This window comes from Anser anser (genome assembly GCF_964211835.1).
Source record: "Anser anser genome assembly, contig: HAP1_SCAFFOLD_103, whole genome shotgun sequence".
Classification (NCBI taxonomy): domain Eukaryota; kingdom Metazoa; phylum Chordata; class Aves; order Anseriformes; family Anatidae; genus Anser; species Anser anser.
This window is the reverse complement of record NW_028154081.1, coordinates 291,315-310,104: the sequence shown is the minus strand read 5'-3', so window position 1 is coordinate 310,104 and position 18,790 is coordinate 291,315. Positions and strand designations below refer to the sequence as shown.

General features: G+C 39.0%; 1 protein-coding gene and 1 long non-coding RNA gene across 2 annotated transcripts; both read left to right on the top strand.

Annotated features, from left to right (window-relative positions):
• Positions 1 to 533: 533 nt before the first annotated feature.
• Positions 534 to 2,125, top strand: LOC310890835. Its single transcript, XR_014577328.1, has 3 exons — positions 534 to 611; positions 1,815 to 1,954; positions 2,037 to 2,125. It is a non-coding gene; the product is annotated as an uncharacterized lncRNA (long non-coding RNA).
• A 2,143-nt stretch (positions 2,126 to 4,268) lies between these two features.
• Positions 4,269 to 15,926, top strand: LOC310890843 (nuclear pore complex protein Nup153-like; the record flags this gene model as incomplete). Its single annotated transcript, XM_083853160.1, has 10 exons — positions 4,269 to 4,451; positions 4,589 to 4,627; positions 4,728 to 4,781; positions 7,584 to 7,742; positions 8,846 to 8,898; positions 11,582 to 11,708; positions 13,333 to 13,779; positions 15,021 to 15,113; positions 15,352 to 15,439; positions 15,781 to 15,926. The coding sequence occupies exons 1-10, from the start codon at positions 4,326 to 4,328 to the stop codon at positions 15,924 to 15,926; spliced, it is 1,332 nt and encodes a 443-aa protein (XP_083709286.1). The 5' UTR covers positions 4,269 to 4,325.
• Between the last annotated feature and the right edge of the window lie 2,864 nt (positions 15,927 to 18,790).

Genomic DNA, 18,790 nt, shown 5'->3' with positions numbered 1-18,790 from the left:
TGTAATCTCAAATTTTGTAAAGCTTATTGCAAGCTGTACATGGGAGAAGGAGTATATATGTTTGATTTAGTGAACGGCCAAGTCAGCGTTAGAGCATTTGAGCACGGGGTCAGAATGTGGTGTTGTAAAACCTCATAGTTAACTACTTCTGGATGCAACATTAATACTGTGTATCGCAAGCAGTGTTGTTGTTGTAGCCAGACAGTTAGATGCAACCGTATCTGGGTGAGGAAGAAGTTAAATTTGGCTTCTCTCTTTTTGCGCTTAGAACTTGGCAATAGCATGGCTGTCGATAGGAAACAGGTTTTGGCTTCTGTGAGCTTGTCTATAGCAAAGCTAATTATCTCCCTGTTCTTGTCTAGAACCATCCACAAGTAGATCAGCACTGAACTTCCCAGTTGTGTTAACAAGGCCCTCTCTTCATCGGAGCCGTCTGAATTATACCATGCTGGATTCTCCTGTCCCACCTTGTCAGCCCTCGACATCTTCTATATTTGGCATTGGCAGTCCTAGGCTGTCCTTCATAAAAGAAATAGAAGATTCTACCTCTCAACAAGACGATGATAACATCTCAACAACCAGTGATTCCTCCTCTAGAGCATCTGATGAAGGTGATTTTTGTGTTCTCTGTTTAATTGACTTTTTTTTTAATGTGAAGTACCTTGCGTTCTTTAATATTCCACATCACCTTAGTAAATAAAATAGGTGAATGTCAACTTTGGATGCGAGAATTAAATTGAATTTTTAGTGTTTTAGAAGTATATAATCCTATCACCTTTTTAATAGAAGCGTGCTTTGGAATACGTTTATGATACCCTGATGTTAGAAAGAGTCAATGCTGAAATATACACATTCAGCTAGGTTATATGTAAATTTTGAACTGGGACGGTAGGAAATCAGGCTGACTTGCCGTAACTTGACAACTAGGCTGATTGTCTAGAAGGAAGAGTGACTCAGAATATCTAACAGACAGCTGGTTAAATGTGAATAAGTGCAGGTGACAAATAGGAACACGAGATGTTTTCCTGTGTTTCAGCAAGAGAAGATAAAGAAACTACTCTGACGTAAGCTATAGGCTGTTTTTTGACCTTTCTTGGTAGAAGGCTTCAGCTGTCAATACTTTCATGTCTTTTGCCAAATTCATTGAGGAAAGCACACCATTTTAAAATAAAAAATAAGCATCGTGTCGATGTAGGTTGGTACGTAGGTCTTCTCGCTGAAAGGGCGAACAGCAGGTTTGCAGCTTTTTCTAGTCCCCCATATAGACAGGGACTGACGTGTGCTCAGCAGGTTTTGCAGAGAACTTTTGTACAGCTGAGAGTAGAGTTGCTGGGCTTTAGCAATATAACCTGAGTGCACTAGAACTTTCTGGTGTGTCTTCGTAAAACATACATGGGCAGAAGATCGTTAACTCTTAGAGCAGCCTTTGGGGAATCTTCCAGGTTTAAAACCTGTGCGATTATGATCTGTGCTGGCCTCCAGCCTTTTACCAACACAGAAAAAAGCTTTGTCCGTACAAATGCACTGATGTTTATGCGGTCCTCTTTTATCTTAGCCTGAAGGAAAAAAAAATCTGCATTGGAAGCACAGTATTAACTTGGTAAGATTGGTGAAAACTACTTGCAGCTCTGTGAACAGTTTTCAAGTTTGTAGGTGATACTTGGTTTTCAGTCTGTACGTGAAGTTGATCTATTTAAAGAAGCTGAAGTCATGCTTATTTTTCTGTATTGAAGAACTTGAATTAGTGTGATCTTTATTGTTAAAGTTCTGTACGTACGAGAGGCATTTACATCTAGCATACGTCATTTTGGCAGATGTTGCAGTTTTAAAAAATACTTCATCGTCACTGCTCTGGCCCACAGAAGCTGAAAGAACTCATTCCCTCTCGCAGCATTCTGCAGCTAGCTCTAAGAAACCTGCATTCAGTTTATTTGTTTTTGGAGGACTGTGTCCTGTAAGTACTGCACAGTATTTCTTTTAATCAGTTTGAATGTGTACCTGTTTTTCTATCCACTTCTCATACTGTGTTTCCGTAGGTACGTGGAAGCACGTCTGTTTTTAAGCAAAACCAGCTTGGGTTTTCTCCATTTTACCCCGGAAAGACGGCCTATGCCGGTGGTGCAGCTGTAAGATCAAGGCAGCCAAAGACGGAACCTTATCAGGTATGAGAAAAGTAGTGTAGTGGGAAATAGTGATGGAAATAAAAAAAGCAGCACTGCCAAAGGAGCTTTGAGCAGGGAGCTGAATATGTGGTAACAGTTGCTCTTCTGCCCTCTTGGTCTACAAAAATAGACGAGATTGATTTCTGTTTAAATTCTTTAATGACAGTTTTTACCACAGGTAATACTTGTCAGAAAGAACAAGAATGACAGTTTGGGCTAGTTGTTGGTAGTTGGGGTTTCCTCTGTTGTTAGGTCTTTCAAAAAATTCCATTCAAGTGCCATTGTCTGCCTCTGACTACATTACGTTAAAATAACTTGATGCAAAAAAACCAATGACAGCATAACTTTGAAAACTTGTGTTTATGGTAGCAAAAGCTACAGTAGTCAAACCTGGCTAATATTTATCTGTGGATCTTCTTTTCCAAGCATGCCTACATTCATGCTATGGATATGTTGTATAAACCTGCAGTCTTTGAAAATATCTAAAATCAACTTTGCTGATCCTTTGTTCTTCTGGTACACAGAGGCATGCAGGACTAAATGCAGTCCCAAGATAAGCAGTAACATGCTTTCTGTTTTGAATGATTCATATAGTTCTTGGAGAGAGTTATTTGCCCCCAAGAGTTCTTGGAAATAGCAAATAAAAACTGCTGACAACTCTGATTAGCTAGAGCTGAATCGAAAAGGAAAGTCAAATCAGGTTTGGTAGGAATGTATTTAAATGAAAGTGACTTTTATCGATAAATCAAAAGGAATTTTAAGAAAATGAAAACGCGGGTTTGCTGGCTCTGTTCTGACAGTCCATTTGTGCAACGGAAAAAGGGCAGTACAAGTACCTCACTTACGGGAAACCTTGAAACCTTGTGGTGCAAAGCTGGGAACCCTCTTTGGTCGGCTATTTTTGTTTTTTACAATATTACTGCATTATGGTAAAAAGAGGAACCAAAATACTAGGCTTTTAAAGGAGAGAGTAGCTTGCTTCTTGCTGCTTGCTGTGAATGACAGCAAGGTACTAGAGAGTCCAGCGAAGGGCCACCAAGAAGATCAAGGGACTGGGAGCACCTCTCCTCTGAGGAGAGGCAGGGACTGCTGGGCCTGTTTAGTATGGAGGAGATGAGGTTCAGGGGGGATCTTATTGGTGTATATAAATACCTGAATGGATGGTGCAAAGAGCATAGAGAGCCATTGTGTTTTCAGCGGTGCCCAGTGCCAGGTCAAGAGGCAACAGGCACAAACTGAAACGTGAGGCTCTGTCTGAGCATCAGGAAATGCTTTTGCACTGTGCGGCTGATGGAGCCCTGGCACGGGTTGCCCGGAGAGGCTGTGGAGTCTCCCTCTTTGGAGGTCTTCAAGAGCTGACTTGACATGGTCCTGGGCAACCTGCTCGGGGTGGCCCTGCTTGAGCGGGGGGGTAGACCAGGCGATCTCTAGAGGTCACTTCCAACCTTAACCATTCTGTGGTTCTGTGAGTCTCACTTGTGTTTTTACATGCTGCGTGGTCTGCTTCCTGTCTTCACATCGTGTGATAAGCACAGTGTGGTTATATGAGGGGTTTAACCTGGGAAGAAAAAAAGTCACACCAAAGGAAGTTTTTGACTGATATTTGAAGTTGGGTGGTGCAAATAAACAGTTTACTTTTTCAGTGTAATGTTTAGATCTGTTACAGTTTAAATCAGATCTTTATCTTTTAAGACAAAGATTTGCAGCCAACTTTAATCTTGGGGGAAGGGAGGAAGCAAGAGAGAAGTAAAACTAGTTCCTGGTTATGATTGTATACACTGATTTTAAGATGGTACACTTAGACCATCGTGAAACTCTGAGGTCTGTGTTGTTACTGAAAATGCTTTCTGTACCACAAGCCTTTTCTTGAGTTCTGTTTCCCTGATTACTGCTTCGGAGGCCTTAGCAGTCCTGGCATCATCCGTCTTGACCTTTTACAAGTACGGAGTTCTTTTATTGCTCGTGCAACAAGCACGTGCAAGATGCACTGAGGCCCAAGGTAAACTTCATTAAACTCCGAATGTATTCTCTTCTTTATGGCTTGAACTCCCAGTGACTGCATGTTTCTCTGTCATCAGAATATATTGATTGTATCATCAGTGTAGCCTTGGGACATAAAATACATGCCTCCTTAGCTGAGAATTGACCATTGTAACACTTAAAATGCTAATTTTTCAGGCACAAAAGAGAGCGAAAGCTAGACAAGAAACTGTGTGGTCCCACGCTACCTTGAGTACCTCAGCGTGGTGCATCTTGGAGGCAGTGGAGAAGCTGTCAACCGCTTTGTTGGTAAATAGCACTTCTTTTAATCTGTTTTGGCTTCATGTGTTTATAAAACTTAGTAAATGTGCCATCAAAGGATAAAGATAAAACTATTCTTCCTTACGCTGTGGCCGGTTTAATTTATTGCGCTATTTTTTCAACAGGATGCTAAAAGAATGACATCTCTTTTGCCGCTGTGTTGTGTAAGTTGACCATGAACCCCCACATTTTTGTTGCAGGGAACCCTCTCTCTCAGGAAAAAAAAATTGCCCTCTAATAGTTATGCTTTGTTTTTTCCCTTAGCCTCCGGACATAGATAAACCGGATATTACTGACTTCCAGTCCAAACGAAGAAAGGTAAGAACCAATAATGTCTTAAGCTGAGGTAGATAACTTTTTCAATGCTTTATCACTATTAGAAAAATTTTCTCAAACCTCAGTGACAACATAGACATCAAATCAAGTTAATATTGGCATGTATCCACAGTAGATGATGGGCTGTGAAGATTACTCAGGTTAAGAATTATGTTATCTTTGTAAGTTGAGAGCAACAACTCTAGAACACACCAAGTCGTTTTATCTTGTCCCCCAACTTGGGGTGAAGCTGCATATTAAAATTCCTGTTGAGGCAAGTTTGCTCTTGAAGAAATGATCACAAATAGAAAAATACTGATTGAGTGGTCATATAGACTTTGTACAGACTTCCGTGTTCATTCGGGCACAGAAAACTAGTTTTTGTGCTTTTTATCACCATTCAAAGTAAAGAGGAGGAAAATTGTTAATTTCCGACGCTATAAATCTTACGCTCCTAAATTCCTATTTGGAGGTAGCACAGAACTGGTGAGAATGCTGTGGTAAAGCATGATTTCCTTTCATTTTGTTTAAAAAATGAAAACTAGTCATCTTTTTTTGATGACTTTAGTTAGGGGTATCATTAAATTGCAAAACTGTACCAGGCACAATAGCTCTTGGTGTATTAAATGCCTAACTGGGGGAATTAATATTTTTCATTTTTACCTTTAAAACCAGCGATGAACCATCGTTGGAGTCTGATAAATTTTCCATAAAATTAAATGGGCATCTCTTTCTGCGAAAACATCTGTGTTTCCAGTATCAGTCTGAGTGTACAAATGACCACTTGTTAAGTGTATGGGCTTCTTAGGCTGGAAATCAAAGTGGACAGTAATACTGGTTGCTTATTGCTTTTAACTCTTTCAATCTCTGTATTGTTTAGCCAGCACAATCTCCATTTGGTAAAGTTCTAAAATGAATGTAGCAGCAACTGCTTAGTTTTTAGGGGGGTAGAGGTTTTTTTTTTCTTTTTCTTTTCCGACGCTATAAATCTTAACGCTCCTAAATTCCTATTTGGAGGTAGCACAGAACTGGTGATAATGCTGTGGTAAAGCATGATTTCCTTTCATTTTCTTTAAAAAATGAAAACTAGTCATCTTTTTTTGATGACTTTAGTTAGGGGTATTCTTGGGCTTATTAAATTGCAAAACCCTTAAATGACCACTTGAAGATCAGGTGACTGAAGGAAATAACAAGATGTGCAAACTTTTCATCTTCTGTTCTAATGAGAAAAGGGACAGTGTCTCAAGAAGTTTCTGTGCCAATTCCTTGATTGGATGGATGTATAATTAAGTTTACAATCACTTCAGAGTTTACAAACATCTCAGATTTCCTGGACCATCTTTTCACCATCTGCCAAATTACAAGGGCATGGAGAAGTGAAGTATATCATAAATATTATCCAAATAACTAAAACCAAATCTGGTGTGAATTCTCAGTTATATTATAGCAATACACCTGTGATAAGGCATTAAGAAAGATCTGCCAGATTTGCAACAGAGAGCCTGAAATTGTCAGCCACTAAATGAATGTTGCACGCAGCTGTCAGTGGGTGAAAGGAGATAGATTGTCTATTCATAATACTAGAATTCATAATGGTGGCGGGAGAAGGGTAGCCCGTGATGAGAAGCAATTATTTGCTGAGGAGACGATCGTGTGTTTTCCTGCTAAAGTGAACATGCGGTTGACGGAACACTTGTGCACTCGGGCTAAACTTCTGCAGTGGGTAGCAGTGATGTGGTATTTTTCTTATTTCAAGGAGCTGTACCAGGCAGAATAGCTCTTGGTGTATTGAATGCCTAACTGGGGGAATTAATATTTTTCTTTTTTACCTTTAAAACCAGCAATGAACCGTCGTTCACTCGAAGTAGATTTGTGAACTTACATAAAACATGTCTTATTCAAGGTTTCAAACTGAATGTAATATTTTTTAGAAAGATGTATTTTTATATACTTTAGAGAGAGTGTGAATCCTATTACTAAGAGCTGGGAGATACTGTGAAATTAAAGCTGCAGCGTAAACAAAAATTTCCTGTTGGTATTGATTTGAACAATAGCATGCTTCCTAAGACTGTATTTTCTGATCCTTAAGACCGCAGGCGGAGCCATCGGTAAATCTTGTAGCCTTTAGGGTTTGTTTTCTGTCTGACAGTTCAGTTAAGTCAGTTTTGCAGAACACGCAGTGGTCTGTGTTAAAAATTAACTCTGGTCTGTGAAAATGCTTTGAAAAGGGAAGTCAAACCCACTACTTGAAGTGCATCTAATGCACATGTAAAGCATTGGATCATATTTTAATGAATGAGATTATTGTAAGACTGACAAGTTGGTTTTTTTGAGTGTGTTCTATTGTTTGTGTAACTTTGAAGAGGGAAAATGTAGGGAATGTGAAGCCCAGAAGCCTGTATAATTAGTTGCTTAACACTTCGAATGTTAAATTAATGAATTAAGCTACTGAAAAAAAAAAATCACAGTGTGGGCAGAGGAAAAGATAGGAGCATATTCTAGGAACATGGGTTATTTTAATTATGGTAGCATGAATTATTTTGTCTATGAAGCTAACTGCCAAATTTTGAAATGGAATTCAGTCAGACTTTGGCTACTTATATATAGCTTTATGGATTTCGTTACTGGTTTTCTGGTGATTTCCCTCTACAAGTTGAACGGTCTTCAGAATTTTCAAATCGTATTCACTGAGTGCCAAGACCGATGGGGGGAGGTTTATAGTTCTGTAATTTGTTTTCATCAATAAATATTGGAATTAATTTGGGTGGACGTAAGGATAAATTGATTGCTGTTTCCCTTTCAAAGCTGGAATCCCAGAATGCATTCCAGCCTCCACCTGTTAAGAGACTTGTGACACCAATGGTAAACCGTCAACCGATGCGTTATACGCGGTATTCTGAACCATCACCGACTTCAACTACTCAGTCCAGCAAAATTTGCCAGAGAGTAGACACAAAGTACCAAGTGAGTACATTTTTGAGTCCTTATGTGCCTGTTTTTTTTTTCCAGTCTTGGAATGTTTCTCAAACCAATTGTTATCCTATCTTTGCAAAAAGTACTGATAGTATGTTTGAGGCGAGCTTTAAGGCAGTGGGAACCATTGTGAAATAGATTGAGCTTTTATGGATTTAATTCTGTTTTTGAAACACTCAGTGTCTTGTGGTTGTTTTCACGATGTCATGATGTGCTATTGAGTCATCCTGTTCTCAGTGAAAGAATATTAAAAGACAGAAATGTTTTCCTTTTATATTCTCATGTACACAAAGCTGTCACTGATGAAACATGCTCGTGTTCTGTGTAAACTATTCCAGGTGAGCTATGTGCTCCAAGTGAGAGTTCTGACAATGTGCTGAGTTATCGGTTTTGATTGCTTTGGAGTAGATGGAGTCTGATAAATTTTCCATAAAATTAAATGGGCATCTCTTTCTGCGAAAACATCTGTGTTTCCAGTATCAGTCTGAGTGTACAAATGACCACGTGTTAAGTGTATGGGCTTCTTAGGCTGGAAATCAAAGTGGACAGTAATACTGGTTGCTTATTGCTTTTAACTCTTTCAATCTCTGTGTTGTTTAGCCAGCACAATCTCCATTTGGTAAAGTTCTAAAATGAATGTAGCAGCAACTGCTTAGTTTTTAGGGGGGTAGAGTTTTTTTTTTTTCTTGTTTGTTGATAAATGATAGAAAACAGAAAAGTATGTCCCTTTTACGGGGTTGGCAAACACAAGTTTTGATGAAAACTCTCCCCCCCACACACACAATTTTTGTCATTTTGTTTAAAATAATTACTTTCTTTGTTAGAGGATTTGACAAATTTGATTTAGTGTTCTATCAGTTTGTCCTCAATGCTGAGTGAAGCAGTGATGCTTACTTTAGCCCCAAAATTTAACTGAACTGTACCCACAATGCTGAATTAGGGAACAACGTTAAGTAGGTGAGGTGTATTCAGGGCTATAAAATTAAAAATAAATAAATAAAATAAAAACCACAAAAAAACACATGAAGTGGTTGTTGGTACTTTGTGTATTCTGTACATATTCAGCTAAGTCTTGAACTAAACTTAACTTGCAGGGGATGAGAGAGAAGACTTTGCCTGCAGAACAGCGAGCAGAACCATCTGAAAGGTATGACATCTATTAATTTAAAACTTACTTGAAGAAAGAAAGAAATCTCCTTTTTCAGTACGGTCTGCACCTGAAAGGTGGTGACAGTTCTCAGTAAAAGGAATGGGAAATCCAATGAAAATTTTGTATTTTGAGGCAGCTGCAAAGTCTGGATTGTGTTTGAAGATCAATATAACTTTGAGAAAATTGTTGTTTTTATGAAAGGAAGGAAGATGAGCAAGAATAAAAGTACTGATACACCGCTTTTTATCCCAAGTTTATCTTCTGAGAAGGATACGAAGATGGGAAACGAAGCACGTTATAATGCTGTATCCACAGAAAGGATCTTTGCTATTGGAGGCCTTATTTTTTCCTTCTACAGGAAATATGGCTCATTTTGTAGTTTAACTAAATCTGTAGCGTTACAAATTTTGCTTTGACAGATATTTCATGGTTTATAACTCAGTTTACTTATAACAAAATAATTTGTCCCTCTTAATGTTCCCTAGGGGAAAAGCTATTAGTTTTAGCTATTTAATTGCTTGCAGTTTGAAAGCTCTGTCCTAATGGGATGATTCTTTCTGAAGCATTCTTTAGAAGGTGAAGTAGGCGAAGTGAGTTACAGTTCAGGAGGATGTTTATTGATGTGTTTTTTTCTTTATTTTTTAAGCAAAAACATGGAGGAAGATTTATGATTTATTATTCTTTTTTTTAATACTCCTTTCATGATGAAGTTAATTGTCTGCTTTGAGTTCACATGAAGACCATGTGTTCTTTAGAATCATTTGAGGCCAAATGCTAACTCATCTCTAAAATAAAAAAAATCCAGCAGAATTAATTGAATTTCTTCTTGAGGAGACTGCTTTGTGTTATACTGCTTTCTTGGTTTAGGTCAAATGAGTTATCCTCCAGATAATATTGATGGCTTTTCCTTCTGGGCAAATGGTGTTTTGGGTAATAATGCTTGAGTTAAGGGACTTTGCACTCGGTTTTTAGGGAGTCGCTCTTTTCAAAGAACAGTAGCAGGGAATTTTGTTGACTCTATGCTCATCTGCCAAGCAATTCTTAGGTGACCATGGGCATTCTTTGGCTTGCAGAAAGAACTCAACACTTTGTTTTGGCATCTAAAAGTTGGACTTCACAACAACCACCTTTTTAGGGGTGGAAGCGACTGGCTTTAAGGTTCTGGTACAGGTGCAATCAGGTGCTGGGTTTTAATTATGTTTTTTTCAAACTGTTCTAAATTGTCTCTGTTAGAACTCCTTTCTACTTCTCCATTTAGGAAGGAGATACAGAAAACTCACACTGCTTTTGATTTCGTTCACAAAGTTTATTGCAGTGCCCTACCTTTTGTTTGTAGAGTAGGTAGTGGTGGTAGTGTTTTTTGTGATGCTGGTCTCTGTTGGGTGCCATGTTCTGGAGCAGGAGCACCACACTGATCTGCTGGCAAGAGTCCCTTTGGACAGTTGAGTTGGAATACTCAGTAAATCTCTGGCCCACCAATGCTATATATCTATGCGTGTGTGTGTATATATATATATATTTTATATCCTGAGTCCAATTGTAGATTAGACTTGCTTGAAGGCTGACAACTGTCTTTGCCCCCTTGAAGCTCACAGGTGTTAACAGAAAGAGGAATATGGGCTGTTATGGGCAAGCGATAGTTGTCTGAATGAAGATCTATTTTGATGTAAGACTTTTTTCAGAATTCTAATGGATTGACAGTTTGGATTAGAGAAAAGTCTGAGCATCTGCCTTAGGGATCTGTCTTCCTCTATGCAGTTACAGTGCTAAGCAGGCTGTTGTCAAGTATTTGACAAGTTTAGACCAGTTCTCCTCCTCAGTATTGTGGGAGTTTGACCTGGTGTCTTCCAGTGCGATCTAATGCACTTTTGTACTGACTGACTGATTGGCTGCAAGATAAGCTTTGAGGTCACGGTTTTTCCAGGCATACTTCATTTTCTTGCCATAGTACTTTTGTTAGAGTTATTCCCTATTCCACTTCTGGTTTGGGTTATTTTTTCCCCATTTGCTCTTGGATTAGGATATCTTTCTGGTTTTGAGCTAGGCTTTTTTAAGTACCAGAAAAACGCCTTTGTATGCCTTACAAAAGGGATCTGTATTCATGTCTGAAAAGACTTCTGGAATGTTGGCATACCCAAACACCTCTGCTGTTCCTGCTGATGGCCACATGAAAGCCAGAGCTGCTTCTGAAGCTTAGGCCATATTACCTTGCCACACAAGTCTAAGGCGTCCCTATTCTATCAGAGCTGTTGGCAGTGTTTCCCATGTGTATGTGTGCATATGTGCACTCTTTCTGTATTTTTGTGAGCTGTTCTTTTATATCCCTGCAAAAGATACACGTGCATCGCAGAATCAGAGAACCAGTCCTATTTAAAGGAAGCACTGGAAAATAACAATCTAAATCAGCTCTTCTATTTCAGGTCTTCTGGCTTAGTCATTGTTCCCATGTGAACGGTGCACTTATGTATGTCCTTTTCATTGCTGCTGTTAATAAAGTTTTTCCTATTTAGAACATCAAGTATTTACCAGCGTTTAGCAACTTGTGAGACAGCTTTAGTTTTTTTCTGATCAGCAGGTTTCAATTCTAGGACTAATAACAGCTCTAATATCTTGAAAAAAAATTTGGCTGGTGATTTTTTTTTCTCTTGTTTCCCCCAACTTCTGTACTGTCGTGTGCTAGCAATGTGACCAGCTACAAATTCAGTACTGCTGCGTCCAATGGTCTGTCTTCAGGAGTGAGTAGCGGAGGCGGCAAAATGAGAAGGGAAAGAGGAATACACTATTTATCAAGAGCTGTACAAGAACAGGTAAGTGACTCTTAAATTAATTGCTGTCACTGAGCTTACTGAAGTAACTAGCTAAGTGTGTCAGTTTTATTGCATCATAGTAAATTATAACAATACCGCTTTATTTTTGCATTGTTTTTGTTTTCTTGTGGGTTTCAGAGCAGGCTCCAATTGATTTCCTGTCTTTGAATACCTGAACTTTGCTTATGTAATTTTGAAATTTTTAATTCTCTTACCTTGGAGATTCTTCAAACTATAACATTTCTCGTTAGCAATTGAATGAATGAGTCCTAAGAAGAGAAGTAATGTTTTGGTGAAGGTTTGTATAGTTTTTCTACAGGAATGATACTTGAAACGAGTGCCAAGTATAAAAAGAAAAAAAAAAGCTTAATTTTTGGTTTCATATTTAAGTCATACAGAAAGATACAGGCCAAGAGTTTGAAAGAGTAGTAGAAGACAGCATTCTGCATGTCTGCTAACGATGACTCAGTTTTTGATACTCACCAAACTCATTGTGAGAGAGTTTTTTTCTCATTTTAATAGGAAAAATCTATTCCATAAAACTATGACCATGAATATTCAGATTAATTTTTCTTTTATTGGATGTTATATAAGCTGCCTGTAAGTTAATTTAAGTATTTACGTTAATATTAAGTATTTAATTAATATTAAGTTAATATTAAGTATTTAAGTTAATTTAAGTTTCAAATCATTAAATGGGACTTCAGGATGATGCAATATAAAGAAATCGTAAACACTGTTGTTTATTCCTGTAACACAAATAAAATAATGGTCCAAATATCAAAAGTTCCATAAACTTTTCAAATCAAAACTGTGAAACAGATGTAAGCTACAGGATGCACTGAATATCAGTAGTACCAACTTACATCCCTGCCTAGTCATTTCTAAGTAGATCATGATAGTACTGTACAAATTTTGGTCAGATTTCCTATGCCATTTAAAACATAACTCATCCAATCTTAGTAATCAAATAAAGTAAGTGGCAGGGATGAAAATTGAAGTTGTTAAGAGGCTGTTTTCTGATTTTTATATTTGCATCCTGATACATGGTATAGACTGTATTTACCAGAACACAATCTTCAGTGCTGCTAGTCTGACTTTCTTTGGTGCTTTTTGTGTTTAGTTTGGTTGTTGAACCTACCTGCTTCTTTAAACATTACCTTTTTCCACGTTCACTGCTGTAGTGACTTTAGAAACTTTGGCAGCTATCCTGCCTAATTTTGCAAGAGGAACACTTTCTCACTTGTCTTGAGAGTGTACTCTTAATTGAAGCCATGCGAGGGTAGTTAGAAAGGATGATGCTTCTCTAGAGCTTTGATGACTAAAGTACAGAGAAGAAAGAAAAAAAATGTGATCTGTGCATCTCTGTTCCGCACAGGTTTTGAGTTAACTTTCAGTGTTCTTGCTGTACAGTTGTTGAATAGAGTATAATGTGGAAGCAGGCCTGCCATAAATTAAAATGACGTGGTAGACAGAGGTGGGGAGATCGGGATTTCTTCTGGAAACTTGCTTTCTCTTAATTTGTATGGATTTTTGTTCTATTTAATTTTGTTAATAAATTGGGTGGGATGGGGTGAGAAAGTAGTATGTCTTGTATAAGAAAAATTAAAATTTGCAACTTTAGGAAGTGGAGGAACCAGTGCTACCGAAAATACCCCTACCCATCAGTGCTGCATCGCTGCCTCAGTTCAATTCCAGTTTCGTTGGTAGTAGCGCTGTCTCAGCGTCACCGAGCGCTGTTTCAACAGCAGCAATGAGCACGGCAACTCCAGCAGCTGCGACGGGCATGGCAAATCCATCAGAGGTGGAGGGCATGACAGATCCATCGGAGGTGGAGGACTTGACAGATCTATCAGAGGAGGAGGTGGAGGACATGATATATACAACGGCGACGTCAGGCATAACGTGTTCAACAGTGCCCTCAGGCTTGACATATCCAATAATGGCGGCGGGCATGCCATACCTGCTGATGACAAAGGACATATCAAGGTCAACAGCGGCAACGGCAAGCGTGGCAAATTCAACGGAGGCGGCAGGCATGGCAGATGCAGCAGCGACGGCGGCGGGCAAGGTAAATCTTTATGCTATAAATAATGTTTACAATGAGTATACTGCTTTATTGCGAGTTGACTTTTTCTGTGGTGCTCATGAAACTAACAAATATTAGTTTCTACGCAGCTGAATGAATTGGGGTTGTATGCCAGTTTGGGGAAAAAGGCATAAATGTTTTGATTCTGCTTCTCTCAGTCTTAGAGCCTGCCAACTCCCATTTAACGTGATTGTATAACTGCTTCAAATGCTGTGGAAGTCTGCGGGGGAAGGGGGGTGTGGACTTTATGCCAAGTTATTTATAGTGGTTTTGGCAGGGGTAGAGTTAATTTTCTTCGTAGTAGATGATGCTGTGTTGCAGATTTGTGAGCAAAACAGTGTTGGTAAGGCACTGGTGTTTTAGCTGTTGCTGAGCAGTGCTTACACAGTGACAAGTCCTTTTCTGTTTCTCACGCTGCCCTGCCAGCGAGGAGGTCGGGGATGCACAAGAGGCTGGGAGGGCACTCAGCCAGGACAGCGGAGCCCAGAGGACCGAAGGGATATTCCACACCATTTAGCATCGTGCTCAGCAATAAATGCTGGGGGAAAGAAGGGGAAGGAGTGGGGAGTATGTACAGGGTTATGGCATTTGTCTTTCCAGGTAGCCATTACATGCGATGAGTCATTAATGCTACCTCAAATTTAACAACTTTACTTCTTTACTTCCGGTTCTTTTCCCTGTTCCACTTGGAGGGAGTGAGCGAGTGGCTGTGTGGTGCTTAGTTGCCTGCAATGGTTAAACCACAACTTTATTTAAGTTATTAAATTAGAGGTAACGTGGTCATATAAGCCTCACATAGAATGAGCCTAGGGTGCAATAATTGGCATATTATTGCAATAAAATAAACATTAATCTGTTCCAGAGTACTTGAAATATTTTTTGTACGGTTTGAAGTAGACAGCTGCTTTAACATGTTGAGGTGTTTGCTGAAGTTCTTGGAGTATCATTGGGCTGAGTTTGCCGTTCTTCAGCTTCCTGGCTTGCTTTTCCGTGCATTTAGACCTAAGTAGCATCTCCAGCTTTTCCTCTCAGTTTCTGGAATTTGGTTTTGAAGATATTGTCCTATACCCACTTGGAAACTTCCCTGTGTTTTATTATTACTTTTATCTGCAAAATAACTCAAACATCAGGTTTTTCGACGTCACTGCGGGACTTCTGTTGGGTAGTGAATTCAGGTAGTTGTTGCTCTTAAATATAAACCTTTAATTCTTTTGAAAATACAGATACAACCAACAAGTACTGTTAGCAGTCCTGAGTTTGCGTTTTCATCTCCAGTTGTGAAATCTACTGAGGCAGAAGTGCTACCTACGTCTTCTGTAAGTAAAACAATAAAGGAGCTTGACTTTTTTTCTTAGGCATTTAGTAGGCTGTTGCAGAACACTAAAGCAGAATCTGCCTTGATGGAGAAAAGTATGTAGGCTTCTGGCTTATAATTTGTCATTCAGCATGCGTGCTACAAATGTGAAGAGCAGCTTTCAGATTTGGTTTTGTGTGTGCATTCGATTGGAGTTCCTGTGGCTTGAGAATCTGAAAAACCTCTCTTGTTCATAGCAGATTGGGTTTACATTTAGTGTTCCCGTTGTAAAATCGGCAGAACTTTCTGGACCCAGTGGTACTCCAGTGACGCCCTTTCTTACCCTAGGTAACTGAAACTTTAGCACTTCAGATCTGAAGTGCTGATTTTCCTTTTTTTCTTTATTAAATCTTCAATCTGTCCTGTCTGCGCATGCTAGCAATTCCAGGCAGTGTTGGACTTCTGCAGTATTTTTCCAGTGACAGATCTGCTTTTATAATTTTTGTTTTGTTTTGTTGCTTTTTGTTTTGCTTGTAATCATAAAGCATTGCAAAGTAAGTAGAATTTGTGAAGATTCTTATGTGAGAAGCATGAAAGCTGGAAATTCTTGTTTCTAACAAAAGTGAGTATAATCTGCTCTAACTAGGTCACATTGTGAAAGCTGTTTTTGTTTTCTTTTGTTTCAAAAGACACCACCACCTCAACCAACATCAACACACAGAAAGAGGAGGTCAAAGATTTTGCTGGTGGTCCCTTCACCACTGCCCACGTATTAAAGGAAGGAAGCGTCTTAGACGTTCTAAAAAATCCTGGAGAGATAATGAACTCCTTTTAAAAAGATGCTGCAAAAAATACGCTAGCATTTTTTATTAAAAAAAAACCAACACACGACTTATGGTTAATAGAGTATCTGCTATAAATATGAATGTAGGAGAGCATTACATTAAGCGCTGCGTTTGTTAGGGTGCATCTGCCCCCTTCTATTCTAAGTGGTGTTTGTTGCTGGAAGTAAAACTGCAAGATGAAAAGCAGATGGGTTGCATCTCCTTTACGTGTTAGGATGTAATTGTAAATGAGGTACTAAGAGAATTAGCCAGATAATCGGTGTTTCATTTTAAGTAAATACAATTTGTGGAATTGAAAAGGAAATGTTTGTAAAGCTCAACACTCCTGTCCCACCTTCAGCCCAGGTGAAGAAAGAATAGGAAAGAGCTTCAGTTCCAAATACATGGCGAAAGCTGCGAATCTTTGGGCCTTAGCTTACAATGGCTCCTGTGGATTAAAATTTAAACTGCAAACAGAAGTGGAGTGTTTTACGTTAAAAACCCTTTTCTGAATTTTGTTTTTAAGCAATTGCAATTGTTTTCAACAGTTTCATAAAGTGTGTCTGTGGAAAAGATATCTTTTAAGAAAAAGGGCTTTATTGAATTTGATCTTTTCCCAAAAGTCTTCTTCTAACTTACATACTTGTTAAGAAGGCAGCACATTTCTCTGTTGGAAAGAGCTAAGTGAGAGAAAATACATTGTGCATTTTGTTTAAGGAAAGACCTCTGAGTGAAGTGACATTCACTTTCTTTATCGGTTTAAAAGAAGCAGAATCTAAATCCACATTGTTCAAAGACTTCATTTTTGATTAAAAAAAACCAACAAACAAACCACAAAACAACTATGTTCAAGGTAGATTTACAAGCAACTTGAGCTGCTGTTTAAGATGCATTTCCTTTAGTCTTTCTGTATTAGTAGCTTGTCTTTTCTGTTAAAATTGCCACCTTTTAAATAAGGAGTTGTCCTGTGTCCGATGCATTTTGAAAAAGATTATAGAAAATTAGACAGTTGTTCAATTGTCTTGAGTTTTTATTATTTAATTAATATTCAGCATCTGTGGGAAAATACCGCATGGATTGCTGCTCCGAGTACAAACTTCTGTACAGTTACTGGAGTAGATTTGAGTCATCTGCTACGGAAGGAGGAGCTTTAGAAATCTGATTCGATTGGGCATCGCGTCTTAATCAAATTGTATTATTTCCATTCCACGTTGGACTGTCAGATTTCAGTCAGCTACTGTCTGTTTGTACTTGTATCGACCAGTGAAAATGTTGATTTAAAGCTTGCTTGGAAACAAAGAGTTAAATGAAGCTTTAACGAAATGTTCTGTTGTGACCCAGTGCAGCAGATGAAATTTCATCCGTTTAGATAAGATTTCTGGGGACTTCCTGTTGCGCTCGGTCTGAATGTCTAGTTGTAACCATTGGCACCTGGGTTGAAATTTTTGCCCTCTAGTAAAGTCACTTAGTTACATGTAGTGAGGTGCTGCGCTAACAGGAAGACTTTTTTTTCTTGCTTCCTAGACTTTGGATTGTTGAAAACACGCTCTTCTACGTCTGCGCAACCTACAACAAGCACAGTGGTTTATACTAGGCCTGCAATAACAACTTTTTCTGCAGGTAAAGAGACTTCTAAACAAGCATCGTACTGGCAATCTGATACATGTGACCCTTTTCTGCAAAACAAAGACATGAAGGACAAATGTGTAACTTGTCAAGCTACTAAAGCGTCAACAGTTGAGAGTATGAAACAGACAGTAAGTTCAAGTCAATGCGACACCTCAAAGCCAGCAGCGCCCCCAGCAGGGATGCTGGGCTTTGGAGACAAATTCAAAACAGTACCTGGAACGTGGGATTGTGATACATGTCTTGTCCAAAACAAACCGGAAGCTACAAAATGTATAGCATGTGAGACACCAAAACCTGGAACGGGAGTAATGCCTGCTCTGACATGACCAGTGGTCACAGACAGCTCGGTGACAGTGACATCCTCCTCGAGCAGCACTGACACAACAGCCACTCTGGGCTTTGGAGACAAATTTAAGAAGGCGAAAGGCTCTTGGGACTGTGGAATATGCCTTGTACCAAATAAGACGGAAGATAACAAATGTGTAGCCTGTCAGTCTGAGAAACCAGGTATGGTCCTTTTTTTCCTGTTGTTTCCATCCTAGCCTCTGTGAATCTTGTACAGAATAAAAGTACGTTGCATATATGGAATATTTTAAGCAACACGATTCCCAGGTACGGTTGATGGGTTAGCGGCTGTCTGCAGGATTGGTTTACAGGCACTTCAGAGGTCTCAGCCCAGGTTCCAGCCTGTCGCATAAATTGAACTGATTGTGAAATGTATTAGTACGGAGCTGGATCAATGCAGATACCCCCGGCTTTGCAGCTGGTGAGGGAAGATGGCTGAAGTGGGTGACTTAATTTAAAAACAACATAGTGATTTTTCACTGGCGAAAATGAGAACTCCATAGAAAGAGTTAAAAATTAGTGTTTTTCTCTTTCAAAAAATAAGTAAAAAAAATTACAGAATGTGTCCAAAATGCCTCTACTCACCGTTTGTATGTAATTGAGGGGAGATGTGAAGCCAGATTTCAAGACAGTGTAGTCTTAACTAGTCTTAAGCTAAAGCAGAGAGATGCCTATGAAGGTCAGTGGTAGGCTTCAAGAAAGCGAGTGACCCGCTGGGTAACTTCTTCAGGGCAATACTGGGTTGTTTCCCATTGTGTGTGACCGTAATTGATTTTGAGCGTGGTTGTATTGTTTTTAAAATACGATTCTAATTCTAACTTTGACTCTAAATGTCATTTAACATGCCATTACATCGAAAAACACCTGTGCAAATATATCGTGGAAGAAACAAATTAAGATG